Genomic DNA, 15,346 nt, shown 5'->3' with positions numbered 1-15,346 from the left:
CTAATGTAACCCTACAACAGTAGCCAGGCTAAATGTTTGTATATAAGTGAAATAGGGGTGTGTGTAGGCCCTGGACTACAGCTCAGTGGTAAAATATGTGCTTATTTGTGAGGTCTAAGTTCAATAGACAGCACGAAAACAAAATAAAAAAAAACAGTAAATAAAATGGGGGGTGGTGGTGGTAGGTTGGCTTTTAATCATTGTCTAAATTTTAATTTTTATAGTAAGCATATGTTATGTTTTATAATTCAAAAGTACCAGACTATACTTAAAGCAATGAGAAAAAGAAAATATAACCAGGAATTATATTTGCTAGGAATTAACAGATAATCGAGCCCCAATAAAGTGCTAATTTCTGTATAGATGTATTTTTTTTTTTTTTTTCGGAGCTGGGGACCAAACCCAGGGCCTTGCACTTGGCGCTCTACCACTGAGCTAAATCCCCAACCCCTAGATGTATGTTTTGATAGTCTCACTTTGTAGCCCAGACTGACCTCAAATTCCTCTGTTCCTACCTCAGCCTCTCCAGTGCTCATGACTATATCCTACTCCACCTCTAGGTTTAGTACAAACATTCTTTTCTCCTGCTCAGCAGTCGTGACATATGCCTTGAGTTAAAGGCCAATCTGGTCTACAGAGCGAGTTCCAAGATACCCAGGGCCAGATAGAGAAACCCTGCCTTGAAAAACCAATGTATATATTCATATTCTCTTCTCTTTAGGAAAAATAGGTCTTTTAAGAATCAAAACATGGGCTGAGATGGCTCAGCGGTTAAGAGCACTGACTGCTCTTCCAGAGGTCCTGAGTTCAATTCCCAGCAACCACATGGTGGTTCACAACCATCTGTAATGAGATCTGATGCCCTCTTCTGGTGTGTCTGAAGACAGCACCAATGTACTCATATACATAAAGTAAATACATTTTAAAAGAAAAAAAGAATAAGAATTAAAACATATTCATACTTTGCATATGGTCAGATAATAAAATTATTTCTCTCTGGTTAAACTATAGCAACTCTAGACGTGTTGCTCTCTTTACCTGAATGTCAACGTAAGGTCCTCAGTAGGGACCTTGTTTTGTGGCTCTGGCTGTCCATTCTCTGCCTGTTTACTTGTACCCAGTTTGCTTTTCATGTCTACAGAACACTGGTTCTCCTTAAAAGAAGAGGAAATAAAGTTAGAAATCAGTGATGTAATGGGTTAGACCAAATTCACACAACATGGACTGATGATAAATCATTCCTACTTCACTAAGAATTAACAAAAAAACAGGTAGATAAGAATATACACAAAAGGATAACATTACAACCCACCTTCTCACTACCTTTTGAAAACGCTGCAAACTAGCATCAAAAACCAGCACAGAGAACAGTGTACAGACTATATCTTCTTTATAAAAGACTATGAAAAGTAATGTTTTATTGTTTAAAATCTTAATATTATAGAGTCCAAAAGAGTAAACACTACAGGGGTTGGGGATTTAGCTCAGTGGTAGAGCACTTGCCTAGCAAGCTCAAGGCCCTGGGTTCGGTCCCCAGCTCCGGAAAAAAAAAAAAAAAAAAAAGGGTAAACACTATTCCATCTGCTTCCCTAATGAGTACATTAAACAGAAACTTAGAAATTTCCAATTAATTGCCTTGTTTTCCCCAAAATCTATGACAAAAGACAAACCAAAAAAAAGAAAAAAAAAAAAAAAAAAAAGAAAGAACTAAGAGAGGAATGATACCACCAGATGATAATTTATCTTTATTAGAATTACGCTAAATATTAGTCATCCCTCAAGGTACCCAGAGCCAGTTCTGGATGATTCTAAACTCTAGAGTCAGAGTTCATTTCATCTTCCTCCCTTCCCTACCATCAGCACTCACCATACTCAATTCCCGGGTCCTCTTCCCAATTTCCCTTTCCACCTGATGCAGTTCCAAGCTTAGCTGCTCACTTGAGATCATTCCAGGCCATTTTGGAGGCAGCGGAGGGGGCTGTGGCTGGCTTGCCAGGGTGTTCACCTCCCTCTGTAACACCAGCCGGTTACTAACAGCCTAGTGCACAAACCCAAGCACACACATAACTCAGCATACTCATGCCATATAGAAAACACTTACCCAAAGCATTTTAGTCACAAATTTGCAGTAAAAACAATTCAACTACAAACACATTCTGTTTTAGTAGCACATGAGAAAAAATGGTTTTATTTTTAAAAGATGTATTTTATTTTTAAGGGAGAGAAAGTTTTAAAAGATGAATTTCTTTAAGAGCAAGAGAGACAGAGACAGAGACAGAGAGACGGAGTGTGTATGTTGGCATGTACACATTACTCCTAAGTGCAGATGCCTATGGATGCCAGAAGAGACTGCTGGATCCCCAGGAGCTGGAGGTACAGGTAGTTGTGAAACAGGAACCAAACTTGGATCCTCTGCAAGAATAGTAGCCATATTTCCAGAACCAAAAATATTTTAATCTTTTTTCCTATTTCAAAGAGAAACTATTATAAATGTGTATCATTCCAATTGCTATTTTCCATGATGCAAATCCTGTATTTTTTTCTATAAAAACTCAATGTTCTTGAGATAGGATTTTTCCTTTTCTCCCCAGTACTATTCTCAGAGAATATTCTTTTTCTATTAGTCAAGAACTAAATCTAGTTCTGAGTTCTCTGAAGAATGGCTATCTATACTAACACATAGGCAAAGGCTTTAAAATTCTGTGCTTACTGTATTTCAAAAGTTACTATTTAAGAAGCCTGGAGCGGTTTTGATGGTTAAGATCAGACACTGCTCTTGTTAAGGCCCTGGGTTCTGTTCTCGGCACACATCCAGGAGGCTTACACTAATCACTGGAACTCCAGCTCCAGGCAGATCCTCCAACACCTGTATTCACGTGCACTTACCACCCACAAAATACATATACATGATAAAGAAAATAAAATTCAATTTAACATCCTAGGGAACCCTTCACAGCTGGGACACAAAATAGTTGCAGTGTTGAATACCTGTAATCTCAGTGTAAGTACTCAGTGTAAGTACTCAGTGTAAGTACCAACACAGGAGGATCATGAGTTTGAAGCCAGGTGGGCTACACAGTTATCATAGTCAGGGTTTCTATTCCTGCACAAACATCATGACCAAGAAGCAAGATGGGGAGAAAAGGGCTTACTCAGCTTATTTATTTGCTGTTTATTACCAAAGGAAGTCAGGACTGGAACTCAAGCAGGTCAGGAGGCAGGAGCTGATGCAGAGGCCATGGAGGGATGTTACTGGCTTGCTTCCTCTGGCTTGCTCAGCTTACTCTCTTATAGAACCCAACACTACTAGCCCAGGGATGGCACCACCCACAGTGGGCCCTCCCCTCTTGATCACTAATTGAGAAATGTCTTACAGCTGGATCTCATAGAGGCATTTCCTCAAAGGAGACTCCTTTCTCTATGGTAACTTCAGCTTGTGTCAAGTTGACTCATAAAACCAGTCTGTGCAACAGTGGTATATTCTACATCAAAATTCCTGACACAACAAAAAAGCCTGTGTTGGTCTGTACCTCTAGTCCACGTAGCTGGGTCTGCTGGCTGATCTGATGGTTCAGTTGCTGCAATTCTAGCCGTAATTGTTCTCTTTCAGCAGACAGAAGGGGTTTTCCATGACTGGCCACTTCTGCCATGCACATTTTCTCCCTTTGGTAAGAAAGAAACCATGAGGTAAATGTGGTGTAAAGTTTTATTTTGTGAACTCTACTGACTAGAATACAAAACAAGGAGAGCTAAATGCTTCGAATACATATAACAAGTGAAAGGACAGCTGTACCTCTCTATGAGGTGTCCCTGAGGAGGTAGGTTTGGATGAGGCGAGTATGGAGAGTCTCCCCAGCCACCATGAGCTCCATATGCACTGTAATCTGAAAAGGAACAGTTTATGTGCTTTATTATGATGTAATTTACTAGTTTGATTCACCTAAGGTACTATAGTCGAAAAGGCAAAGGCACACTGTGTATGTAGAAAGCCATCTGCCAGATGACAATGCTATCTGCTTCTTCCCCACTGAACCTGCAGGTTTACATACTCCCTTTTCACTGTGTGCACATGAGTGTTAGAACGCAGAGGCGAGGGCTGGTGTCAGATTATCTTCCTAAAGCACCGGGACGTCACACACACACACACACACACACACACACACACACACACACACACACACACACGCACACACACGCACACACACGCACACACACGCACACACACGCACACACACACACACGCACACACACGCACACACACGCACACACACGCACACACACGCACACACCCCTAAATTTTATATGGGTACTGGGGATCCAAATTCAGATCCTCTTCATCCAACCAGTTACCTCTTCAGACTCCAAGAATCTTATATTAAAAAAAACAGTGAAGTCATTTAAGATGAAAGCCACAAGCAATCCTTTCTTTTCTTTCTTTCTTTCTTTCTTTCTTTCTTTTTTTTTTTTGAGACAGGATCTTTAGCCCAGGATAGCCTTGAAATCACTATGTACCCAAAGCTGGACTTGAACATTCTGATCCTCCTACTTCTATCTCTCCAGTACTAGGATTACTGGCATGTGACATGATATCTGGTTTATGTGGTTTGGGGTATTGAATCCAGGGTTTCATATATATTAGGCATACACTCTGTCAACTGAACTATACCCTAGCCCCTCAAGCAATCTTAATATATAAAGACTTTATTTTAGTTTATACTCCCAAAATTGCCCAAGGTGCAATTACTTTCTTACAGGGAAAAAAAAGTTTAAAAATCATTGCCTTTAAGAGTCTTAAAAGCAGTAATAGAATTACACTGAGAATCATAATTACCACTCTAGGATTCTTACCAGAAATGTTAATAGATTTTGTGGGTGCTCCCTGAGGTGCCATAGCTTGCATTGGGCCAGCACCCTGATACAGTGTTTTGGATGTTCGAGAGATGGCACCAAATCGAGATACCGTTGGTCGGTCTCCAAATGGGATAAGGTCATCATCACTAGTTTCCACTGCTCTTCTCTGAAGATCCAACCTCTGGTCTCTCATTCCTTTACTTTCTACATTCTGACAAAAAGCAGAAGTGACATGTTGTTTAGCATAATTTCCACTAGCTCTGTAAAGGAGTTAATACGAGTATGATGCTGTTATTAGTAAGAATAACTCTTTAGTTATCTTTGGATGTCATATAAAACATTGGTTTTAGATCACAGTAAGAATATGACCTACTTTAAGTACAGACAGATGATAATAGATGATAGATCAACCCATTCCTAAGTAGTATGTACCAACATTAACTTGTCAGGCAAGCACTTTACCACTGACCTCTATGTCTAGCTCAAATATCAATGCTTGAGAGGCACTGGGTTAAGGCTTCTTTCACGTATCTAGAAAAATTTTTAATGGCATCTATACTAGGTTAGTAATTTTGTTATTTTTTTCCAATTTAAGGAAATTAATTTTACTTTGCTAATGTTACTTCAGTGTGACAACCCTTTTGAAAGCGCCTTATATTACTATTCTATTTCAACTTAGTCTAGTGAAAGACTTCCTGTGATATAGAAGCACACTTGCTCAAGAAGGACATTGCAAGTTTTGTTTCAACTTAATTTCACCTTATTTGATGCTGGGAACTGAGCCCAGGACCTTGTTCTGTCACAGTCCCCTTGCAGGTTTGTTTTTTTATTTAACTATTCTTTCTTACTCTGGCCTGTCACCTACTTGAACTGGTTTTATCTTGAACAAGCTAGGTAAACATTATCTAATGAAAACCTACACAAATCAGCAGGGAACCTTCTTGGGATTCACAGGGAAAATGATGTCACGTGATCCCTGTCAAACCAGTAATACCACTGTCTGTCTTTCTTTTTACTTTCCTTCTTTTTTTCTTTTCTTTTCTTCCTTCCTTTCCCTCCCTCCTTTCCTTAGGAGACAGAGCCTCACTATATCCCCCACCATCTCTGCACCCCGACACCTCCCCACCTCCTCTCCCATCCTGAGATTAAAGGTATGCACCACTACATCCAGCTTTTTTTTTAAAATATATTTCAAGCTGGCTTTTGGCCAGGAATACATGTCTAAGCATAACTTTCATGGATATGCACAAAGTCTAGAAAGTGTCCATTTAATACTCTACGTAGAGGCTAGAGAGATAGCTCAGCAGTTAAGAGAGCTTGTTCTTCTTGCAAAGGACCGGGTTTGAATCCCAGCACCCACATGGTAGCTCATAACCATCCCTAATTCTAATTCCAGGATATCAATCTAATGCTCTTTGGACAACAGACTCTCATGAAACACTAACATATATGTGAGCAAAACACTCATACACATAAATATAAGCAAATCTAAAAAAAGTCTTTAAAAAATGAAGTGAAAAATTATACATAATGTTAAAAGATCAGTAACAGTGATCTGTAACTGTAGCTACTAGCCAGGCTAAGACAAGTCTACCACAAGCCTGAGATTAGCGTGTGCTATGCATAGTGATTTCAAAGCCAACCCAAAACTTAATGAGGTGCTTTCTCCAAAAGGAAAGAGTAGCAGCTGAGTACAGTGGCACTTGCCTACAGCCCCAGCTACCTACCCCGTGGATGAGACAAGAGGGAGACTTTATGCAACGTCATCCTGGACAACACAGGAAAACCCAGTAGGGTTTTTGCTTAAAAAACAAAACAAAACACAACACTGTGCAGTGTGTGTGTGTGTGTGTGTGTGTGTGTGTGTGTGTGTGTGTGTGTGTGTCTAAGCAATAAAAATTAAACTCAGGGAAGAGGTTACTTATTGACAGGGAGGAGTGAGGGACAAAAATAAGATTAGGGAGATTAACTACTTTTACAAAGTTTTATTGCTATAGGGGGCAATTAATATGTAAAATACTGATACATAAATACAGAAACACACACACATATCCCCAGCTGTCCAAAACTCACTATGTAGACCAGGTTGACCTTGAACTCACAGAGCTCCAGCTGCTTCTGGCCCCAGGTGCTGGTATTAAAGTCTATTAAAGTAACACTGATGGGCAAGTTATTTTAATTATGTGACTTTGTAGTACATCTGTGTGGGTATATGCACTGAGTAGGTGCCCACGGAGACCAGAAGAACAGTGGATCATCTGGAGCCAGAGTTACGGGTGGTTGTAAACTGCCCAACATGAGAGCTGGGAACAAAACTCAGGTCCTCTGCAACAGCAATATGCTCTCTTCAACACCGAGACATCTCTCCAATTCTCAAACCTAGGATTAAATACTGAAAGTGATTTAACTTGGGTTCTGAACAACTCTTGGGAATTACTACCTAAAATAATATGTAATATTCTTTGTCAAGAAAATAATATACTTTATACTTAAATGAAACAAAAGCAAAGCTTTATTAGTTGTCCCTATAATTTAATAGATGAGAATTTATGTATCTAGGTTTTATTAATTATGCTTAGCCATTACACATACCATCATTTCCACACTCCCTGCTGCCACAACATCTTTGGGTTTTGCATCTTTGGTTCCAATGTAGGAGCCGATGGTATCACATGACCAAGGAGAATATTGGCTATAATCATTTGCTTTGTATTTTCCGGCTACCTTCAAGTCTTCATCCAAAAACTATAGATAGAGGGGGAAAAACAGGAAATGGGTCTATGAGTTAACAAAACAGAAAAAGTGGGGAATGTCTAGAACATCAAATTAAAGCAATATAGTGATAGTTACTTGATTATTAAGTGTCAGAACATATTTTTATAGACTGAAAAATGTGAAGATTATTTTAGCCTTCATATGTTATTGGCAGCTAAAAAAAAAAAGAGAGAGAAAGAAAGAACTTCAACCTCCTTTCATAATTCAAGCTAGGATCTTAAAAAGTTTGTTCACTCTTTCCTCCACTGCCTTAGGTAAAGTCACGTCAGCACCAGAGTAAATATGCACCACGCCGTATGTACACTGGCTGGGCTGTCCTCAATAGGCTCCAGTGACTCCTCTAGTACACGAGAGCGCTCTCTGCACCTCGTGCTTTATGAGGTAGGTGTAATGCAACAATTCTTTGCTGGTGCTTCTTCGACAGCAGTATTTCCTGTCTTGAATACATTCTGGCCCAAGACTGATTCAATTAAGTAAAAGAACAAAATGCCTCGTTTTTATCTTCTTGACTAAAGTTCTGTGTTATACAATAACAATATTCCATTCCGAGGACAACGTGTTTTAACATTTTAAAGTTCTAGCTCATGCAGAACAGCTAACTTTTAGAATATATTAATACCTAGCAAGTAAGCTCTTCCCCTGAATATTATATATTATGCAGCTACAAAAAAGAATAAATTCACACCAACATAGATATCCCCAAAACAAAACTAATAAACTCTGCTCTACTCCAACAAACATGTTCATACACATAAACATGTTGAAATACAACAAAACTGTTAGTTGGTATAGGAAATGGGAATTTGAAGAAAGTATTATTTCTATGTCATGGACTCCTGTAATGTATGAATTATATATGAGAATTCAGAATAGAAGCTTAAATATGGAGCTAGCCAGGTGTGGTGGTGAAAGCCGTTAACCCCAGCACTGAGAGACAGAGACACTATGATTACCTTCATACAGTAAACAAGCTACTATTTATTGTGTATAGTAATCTTCACTTCACTCTATTTTTGAAATGGTGCTCAGGGTGTCACCACCTCACCTAGCTTTCACTTTCCAGTTTTCAGTGTTTATCATATATAGTTTCTTAGTTGGCAATGTTGTTCAGGCTAATAATTTTACATATAAAGAATGTAAAACATCCCCCCGCAACCCCTACCTCAACATAGGGTTTCTCTGTATATCCCTGGCTGTCCTAGAATTCACTCTATAGACCAGACTGGCCTTGAACTCACAGAGATTTACCTACCTGCCCTTGCCTCTCAAGTGCTGGGGTTAAAGGCATGCGCCACCACTGCCCAGCTGTTGGCTACACGTATTCTTACACCGTATTATTTGAGAAAAACAAAAAACAAAAAAACCCAACAAAACTCTATACTCCAATTAGATTCATTATGTATAACAGATGAATAAAGTATGGCCTCAAACTTGTTATGTAGCCAAGGATGACCTAGAATTTTTGATCCTCCTGCCTCCTTGCCCAATTTACAAGACATTATGGATTGAGCCTAGAGACTTGTGCATGCCAGGCAAATACTCTACCAGCTGAGCTATGGTCTCAGCTCAGGCTGTCTAATTAAAAGACAAATATAATTGATAAATCCCTAGGAAAACTATCCAATGAAAACCATTAGTGTCAGAAATGAAAGGAACAAGGACAGCACACATTCACAACGGCTGTAAGCAATGCTTTGCTGGGCGCAGTTGTCCACAGCTGTAATCCAAGCACATGGAAGGCTAAGGAGGAGACACGGAATTTGAGGACAGCTTGAGTGAATTCAAAGTGAACCTGTCTAGAATATGAGATTCTGTTTCAAAAAACCCCAAACCAAAACAGGTCTATTAGCACTATTTTATACAAACATAAACGCAATGCTCAAAATTATGGCACTATGGTACATAAACAAAACACCCCCTATAATTTTTACCATCTATCCATATTTGTCCTACTTTTTTTTTTTAACTACACTATTGGTTTCTTCATTGCTAAATTAATTATATACAACTTAAGTTTGGATCCTCGAAACCAAAGAACTGTCTCCTACCCTAGAAGCCATCCTCTCACCTCTCAGACACACAAAATGAATAAATAAATGCGGTACTGGTACAAAGACAGAAATAGACTGACGAAACAAGAAATTTTATAATCATAGTTGGTTATCTATCATTTTTCAAGACAGGGTCTCTCTGTATGCAGTGAAGGCTGGTTTCTGCTTCAGTGTCCTACTGTGCTAGAATTAGGCCATCACACCCACTCTAATGAACTAATTGTAAGAAAGCTGACTGCTGGACACTGAAAAAGGATGCTCAAATCAGTGTATAAGGTCAATGAGCTATTCCTATAGAGGAAAAAATGGACCTTGATTCTAACAGTTCATTTAATAACTCAATTTTAAATGGGTTATGAATCTAAATGTATATAAAACAATGAATCTCTGGAAGAAAACCAGAAAATGGCCTTATAATTTTGAAACTTTATAAATATCTCCTAGGGAACAGATTCATATTCTGTGTGTGTGTGTGTGTGTGTGTGTGTGTGTGTGTGTGTGTGTGTGTGTGTGTGTGTGAGCCCTGGCTGAGCTCTGTAAAGCAGGCGGGCCTCAAACTCAAACATCTACATGCCTCTGCTTCCCGGGACTAAAGGTGTGAGCTACCACTGCCTGGCTCTCATAATTTATGAAACAGGCTACAAAAAGTGATAATGGTAAACTAACAAGCAGGATTAAAAATTATATGCTTACTTCCTCTTGATGGAACGCAGGAGGCAATGTTGGTGAAGGTGCAAAAGGAGGCGGAGAGATAACCTTTCTTTCTTCTAGTTGGGCCATTATTTCCTTCCGCCTTCTATGTAGCTCATCCAGACTAGGATGGGGTTGAGGAGGAGGAAGTCGACTATAAGGAGGATCCTGGTAGTTGAAAGATTATTTAGAATTGAACAAGAATTCCAAAGCACATTAATTAAAACACACACACACACACACACACACACAAATATTCCCATCATAACATCTAGAAATATCAACACTACAGAGAATAAAGAAAGACAAAAGAAAGCCAACCCAAACTCAAGATCTTCCAAATTTCCTAAATGATCTAGTCTTAGTACACAAATGAAGAATGTTTAGATTTATATTTTTGTTTTTTAAAATAGTAACTTTGAGTTTCAGGACTAGGAAGATGGTGCATCAGGTACAGGCGATGTCTTGGCTCTGCAAGCCTGACAACCCAAGACTGATCTCTTGAAACCATGGGGCACACACATCATCCCAGGACGGTTATAGTGATATGGGAGGAATAAACACAAGAAGAATCTTGCAGACAAGCTGACCTGCAGTATTCTGAGCAGCAGCAACAAGAAAAATCCCACCTAGCAACATGGAAAGTAAGAACTTATCCTCAAGAGTTATCCTCTGACCTAAGTGTACTGTGGTACACATGTACCTGTGCTCTCTCTCTCTTTCTCACACACCAATTATACATACATATACAAAAGTAAATTAAGTCTACGTAAGGAAAAAACCCACAGCATACCCTGGGGTATGAAGGTCTGATCTGAGCTGGATGAGGAGCCACTGGGTAGTAGCCCTCCACCTGTTGGTATCGTTCTCTGGACTCAGGTACATAGGACGGCACTGCTGCAGATGGAATGTCAATGGGTATAGGGCTTTCCCGGAACAGCTCCTCTCTTGTATAAGACTGAGCAGGGTATACGCGGCGGCCATCATAGTGAGGTGGATACATAGGTGGGTACTGTTGTGGCTGTGTGCCATACTGAGAGTTTATGACACGATCTTGGAGGTAGGGTGAGTAATGATCCAAGTAGGGAGGAGCAGATTCAGGAGCAGACGGTGGAGGTCGGACAAAGCGGGACACACATGTTGGCTGGGTATAGTACACACCTGTACAATACAAAAGAAGAACCCAAACTCATCTGTTTTTCTACATAAGTTTTTTTTTTTTTTTCCTTTTAAAACATTAAAACACAGCTGGGTGATGGTGGCATATATCTTTAATCCCAGCACTTGGGAGGCAAAGGCAGGCAGTTATCAGAGTTTGAGGAGAACCTGGTCTATAGAGCAAGTTCCAGATCAGCCAGGCTACATAAAGAAACTAAAAACCAAAACCATTAAAACATTTAAGTACTAATAGTCTATTTATTTTTGATAAACTTTCATACTACTTGTATAGTTACAGTGGCTTTATGACAATTAGAAAGCAAATATTTTCCTTAGGGCCAGGAGCACAGCTCAGTGGTGGAGCGTTTGCCTGGAATGGACAAGATCCTGAAATTCAATCCCAGAGAAACCTCATTTTCTTCCAAATAAATAATTATTGAAAGTAAATGGAAAAGATCAATCTACATATAGCCTTTCTTCTAGTTTGTCTTAATGCAATGCAGTTACTGAAAATTAAAAATTAAATTTCACAAGCACCCGTGAAACTCAGGTTCTATTTTAGTTTTAACTAGATTTTCATAGCCAAGATGGCATGCATACTAGACAAGTACTCTACCACTGAGCTACATTCTTAGCCCCTTTTTAAATAGTTCATTTTGAGATAGGATCTTCTGAAGACTACTAGCCTTGAACTCACTCTGTAGCTTAGGCATGTCTCGAACTTGAGATCCTCCTGCTTCAGGTTCCTCAGTAGCTGGAATTATAGACAGATTTTTTTTTCCAGGCTGTGCTACTATAGAGTTTCAACTTCAAAATGATTATGAACTAGAAGGCATGATATGCCAAAGATCCATTTTGCATAGTAATTATGACAGTATGCACCAGTTCCAGCCAGGAAAAACAAATCCCAGCAGAGAGGAGGAAGAGCGGACATGCAATCCTACCACTAGCTGAGGACCTACTAGCATTTGACCCCTTTTGGCTGACTACTCTCAGAGCAGGTCCCACTCCCAAGATTAGCTGGGCACCATAAACTGGACTCGATGGAGAAAAAGAAACAATAGCCCTCAGCCTCCAACTTGTGTAGAAAGGGATAGAGGTGGTAAGGGGAGGCCCTGACAGAAACGTGTTCATGTACACTGCAGAAAACGCTCAGCACTTTGCCGTACACATCTAGTGGCTTCTCTGGCTCTAGAGTTCTTGAGACAAGCTCTAGGAGTCCTGGGATTCCAAATAAGGTAGGTTTTATGTCTGCTCTCTACAGCTAATAAAGTAGTGCTTTTCTAGGACATAATTTCTAAAGACTTAATTTAAGTCTGTTTCCCTAGTACTTCCATCAACATGGAAGGAACCCATTCCTCCACTACATCTTTTTATGTTTTACATAGTTATAAAGATTTCTGCTCTCTCTAACCATACACTTCCTCATAGAGTATAAAGTAGCTATATACTGGATGCCTGAACAAAAACATATACATTATTTCAAGAGATTAAAAATCCAAGTCAGATTCTTTTATAACCATCATCAGTAATGTTATATCAATCAAAATCTATTCTTATGCTAGATGCCTGTAATCCCAGCACTCCGGGGAGGTGAGGCAGGAGGATCATCTTCATTCAAGGCCACTCTGAGCTACTCTGATATCAAGACATGCCTGGTATATATACTACAAGCAATTCTAGCTCAGAAAACCAACCAACAAATAAGCAGTATCAAAACGATAAAAATGAACTACTTTTGAATGCAGAGACGACATATGTGACCTAAAGGTACTAGGGGGGAAAAGTAAATTTCTTACGAGATTCAATACTTTAGTTGAAATAAATATTAGTATTACTTTAATCTTTTGTTTTGTCCTATTTGATTGCAAGACAGAGTCTCATTAAGTAGCCCTGGCTATCCTGGAACTATGTAGACCAGGCTGGCTTCTGCCTCTGCCTCCTGAGTGCTGGGATCAAAGCCATGCACCAACGCATCCACTTTACCACTAAGCTGACCCTACACTACAGAACTGCTAAAGCAGTAGTTCTCACCCTTCCCAATGTGGCAACCTTTTAATACAGTTCCTCGTGTTGTGGTGCCCGTCAACCATGAAATTATTTTTGTTGCTATTTCATAACTATTTAATTTGCTGGTCATAAATTGTGATGTAAATATTTTGAGACAGAGCTTTGCCAAAGGGGTCACAACAAACAGGTTGAGAATCACTGCTCAAGACTTGTATGTAGTACCTTTTCAAATATTATTAAAGGCCAATATCAATAGAATGGAAATCATTCTGCAAATTTAGTTTGCATCCACTACTTTTTTTTTCATTCTTGAAAAAAAAAAAAGTTTGGTCAGTTTTACTCAGTATAATTGCTTAGTAAATGTTAATTCCCTCTATAAAATTTATATTTTATCCTTTTTTATCTATATGATAAATTTGAGTGACTAAAATACATGAATATATTTATTATACAACTTTAAGCAGGCAAAGAAATTTAGTTGATCATAAAAACCTCAGTTTTCCAAGTATGAAAAATACTTGGAAGTCACTATGTAAATAATCACTCATAGCAGACTGAGGAAATGTGTAACATAGATGAACGATCATTACCCTGCTGATAAGGTGCTGTCTCAAAAGCTGGGGCACTTCCTCGGGGATCCTGGTAGTAAACGTCTGCCTGCTGTGCTGGATATAGCTGAGAACCTCGAGGCACCATCTGAATTGGTTTGGGGACAGGCATGGGAGGCAGATCTGTTGGCCCCCTTGGAGGTACAGGATGTGGATTCACAGGTAAGGCAGAAATACTCTTAGGGGCAGATTCCAGCCTAAGGGAGCAAAATTATGTAAGACAAACTTAAAGTCTCTAAAATATACTTTTTTTTTGGTTCTTTTTTTCGGAGCTGGGGACCAAACCCAGGGCCTTGCGCTTCCTAGGCAAGCGCTCTACCACTGAGCTAAATCCCCAACCCCTAAAATATACTTTTAATACAAAATGTTTCACATAAAAATACTGCTAGTACTTAGAAAACTGATATATTTGAATGCTAATCTCTTCTACAAACTTAAACGAATTAATCTTTCTTTAAAAAAATGAGTGCAGAAAAAAAAATAAGTAAAAGCCAATAAAAAAATAGGCAAAAATTTTATTTTCTGGGCCAGGATGTAGCTCAGTTTGTGGGTTCAATCCCTAGCACAACATAGCTGGGCACAGTGCTGCTGGCCTGCAATTCCAGTGCCTGAAGGTCAGGCAGAAGGCTCAGATGTTCAAGGTCATCTGTGGCTATGAAGTGAGTTAAAGGTCAGACTCTGACTCAAACAGAAGAATAAACAGCAGCACCAACTACTGGGGTTAGAACCAAACTCTTCTTTTCCCTCTACTCAGTTTACAAGGAAGAAACTTGAAGACGTACAGGTCTGGAGGGGACCCTGGAGCACTGCTGCTCAGGTGGTCTAGCTTTACTGGTTTCAGAGTGGAATCAAAGCTGGGGTCTGTCCCACGAGGAATCAGCTGTGTCACTGTGTTCCCTGCCGATACAATTCCATTTGGGAGTGCAGGAGGTTTTCTGCTGGGCAAATCCACTGTGCTTTCATCGGGAAGTATGGGTGCTGAAGGCAGGCCCACCTCATTAAGTTGACCCAAAGAGGCACTCAAAGGTCTTCTGGGAACCAGACGTTTGTTCATTTTACGAAATCTGTATGAAAAGCAGATGTTTCAACTACAAATACATCACACAACTGGTAAAAATCAGTTAAAATTATTAAAAAGTACTAGTACTTTTGTTTTGTGTGTGGAAATGACTCATTTTGACATCTAGTTGAGAAAATATAGCT

General features: G+C 39.4%; 1 protein-coding gene across 1 annotated transcript in view; it reads right to left on the bottom strand.

The window, feature by feature from the left end:
- Rc3h1 (ring finger and CCCH-type domains 1) overlaps positions 1 to 15,346 on the bottom strand; it is a 42,388-nt gene that overhangs the window by 8,282 nt on the left and 18,760 nt on the right. Inside the window, exons 9-18 of the mRNA XM_032915766.1 lie at positions 14,926 to 15,207; positions 14,126 to 14,340; positions 11,161 to 11,528; positions 10,371 to 10,535; positions 7,444 to 7,596; positions 4,849 to 5,062; positions 3,794 to 3,884; positions 3,531 to 3,663; positions 1,868 to 2,038; positions 1,039 to 1,154 (exon numbers count right to left, since the gene is read on the bottom strand). Of these exons, the coding sequence (XP_032771657.1) occupies positions 1,039 to 1,154; positions 1,868 to 2,038; positions 3,531 to 3,663; positions 3,794 to 3,884; positions 4,849 to 5,062; positions 7,444 to 7,596; positions 10,371 to 10,535; positions 11,161 to 11,528; positions 14,126 to 14,340; positions 14,926 to 15,207 (1,908 nt within the window). The remainder of the gene's footprint in view (positions 1 to 1,038; positions 1,155 to 1,867; positions 2,039 to 3,530; positions 3,664 to 3,793; positions 3,885 to 4,848; positions 5,063 to 7,443; positions 7,597 to 10,370; positions 10,536 to 11,160; positions 11,529 to 14,125; positions 14,341 to 14,925; positions 15,208 to 15,346) is intronic.

The sequence above is a fragment of the Rattus rattus genome, chromosome 10, assembly GCF_011064425.1.
Source record: "Rattus rattus isolate New Zealand chromosome 10, Rrattus_CSIRO_v1, whole genome shotgun sequence".
NCBI lineage: Eukaryota > Metazoa > Chordata > Mammalia > Rodentia > Muridae > Rattus > Rattus rattus.
The sequence above is the reverse complement of the archived record's forward strand: the minus strand, read 5'-3'. Positions and strand labels throughout refer to the sequence as shown.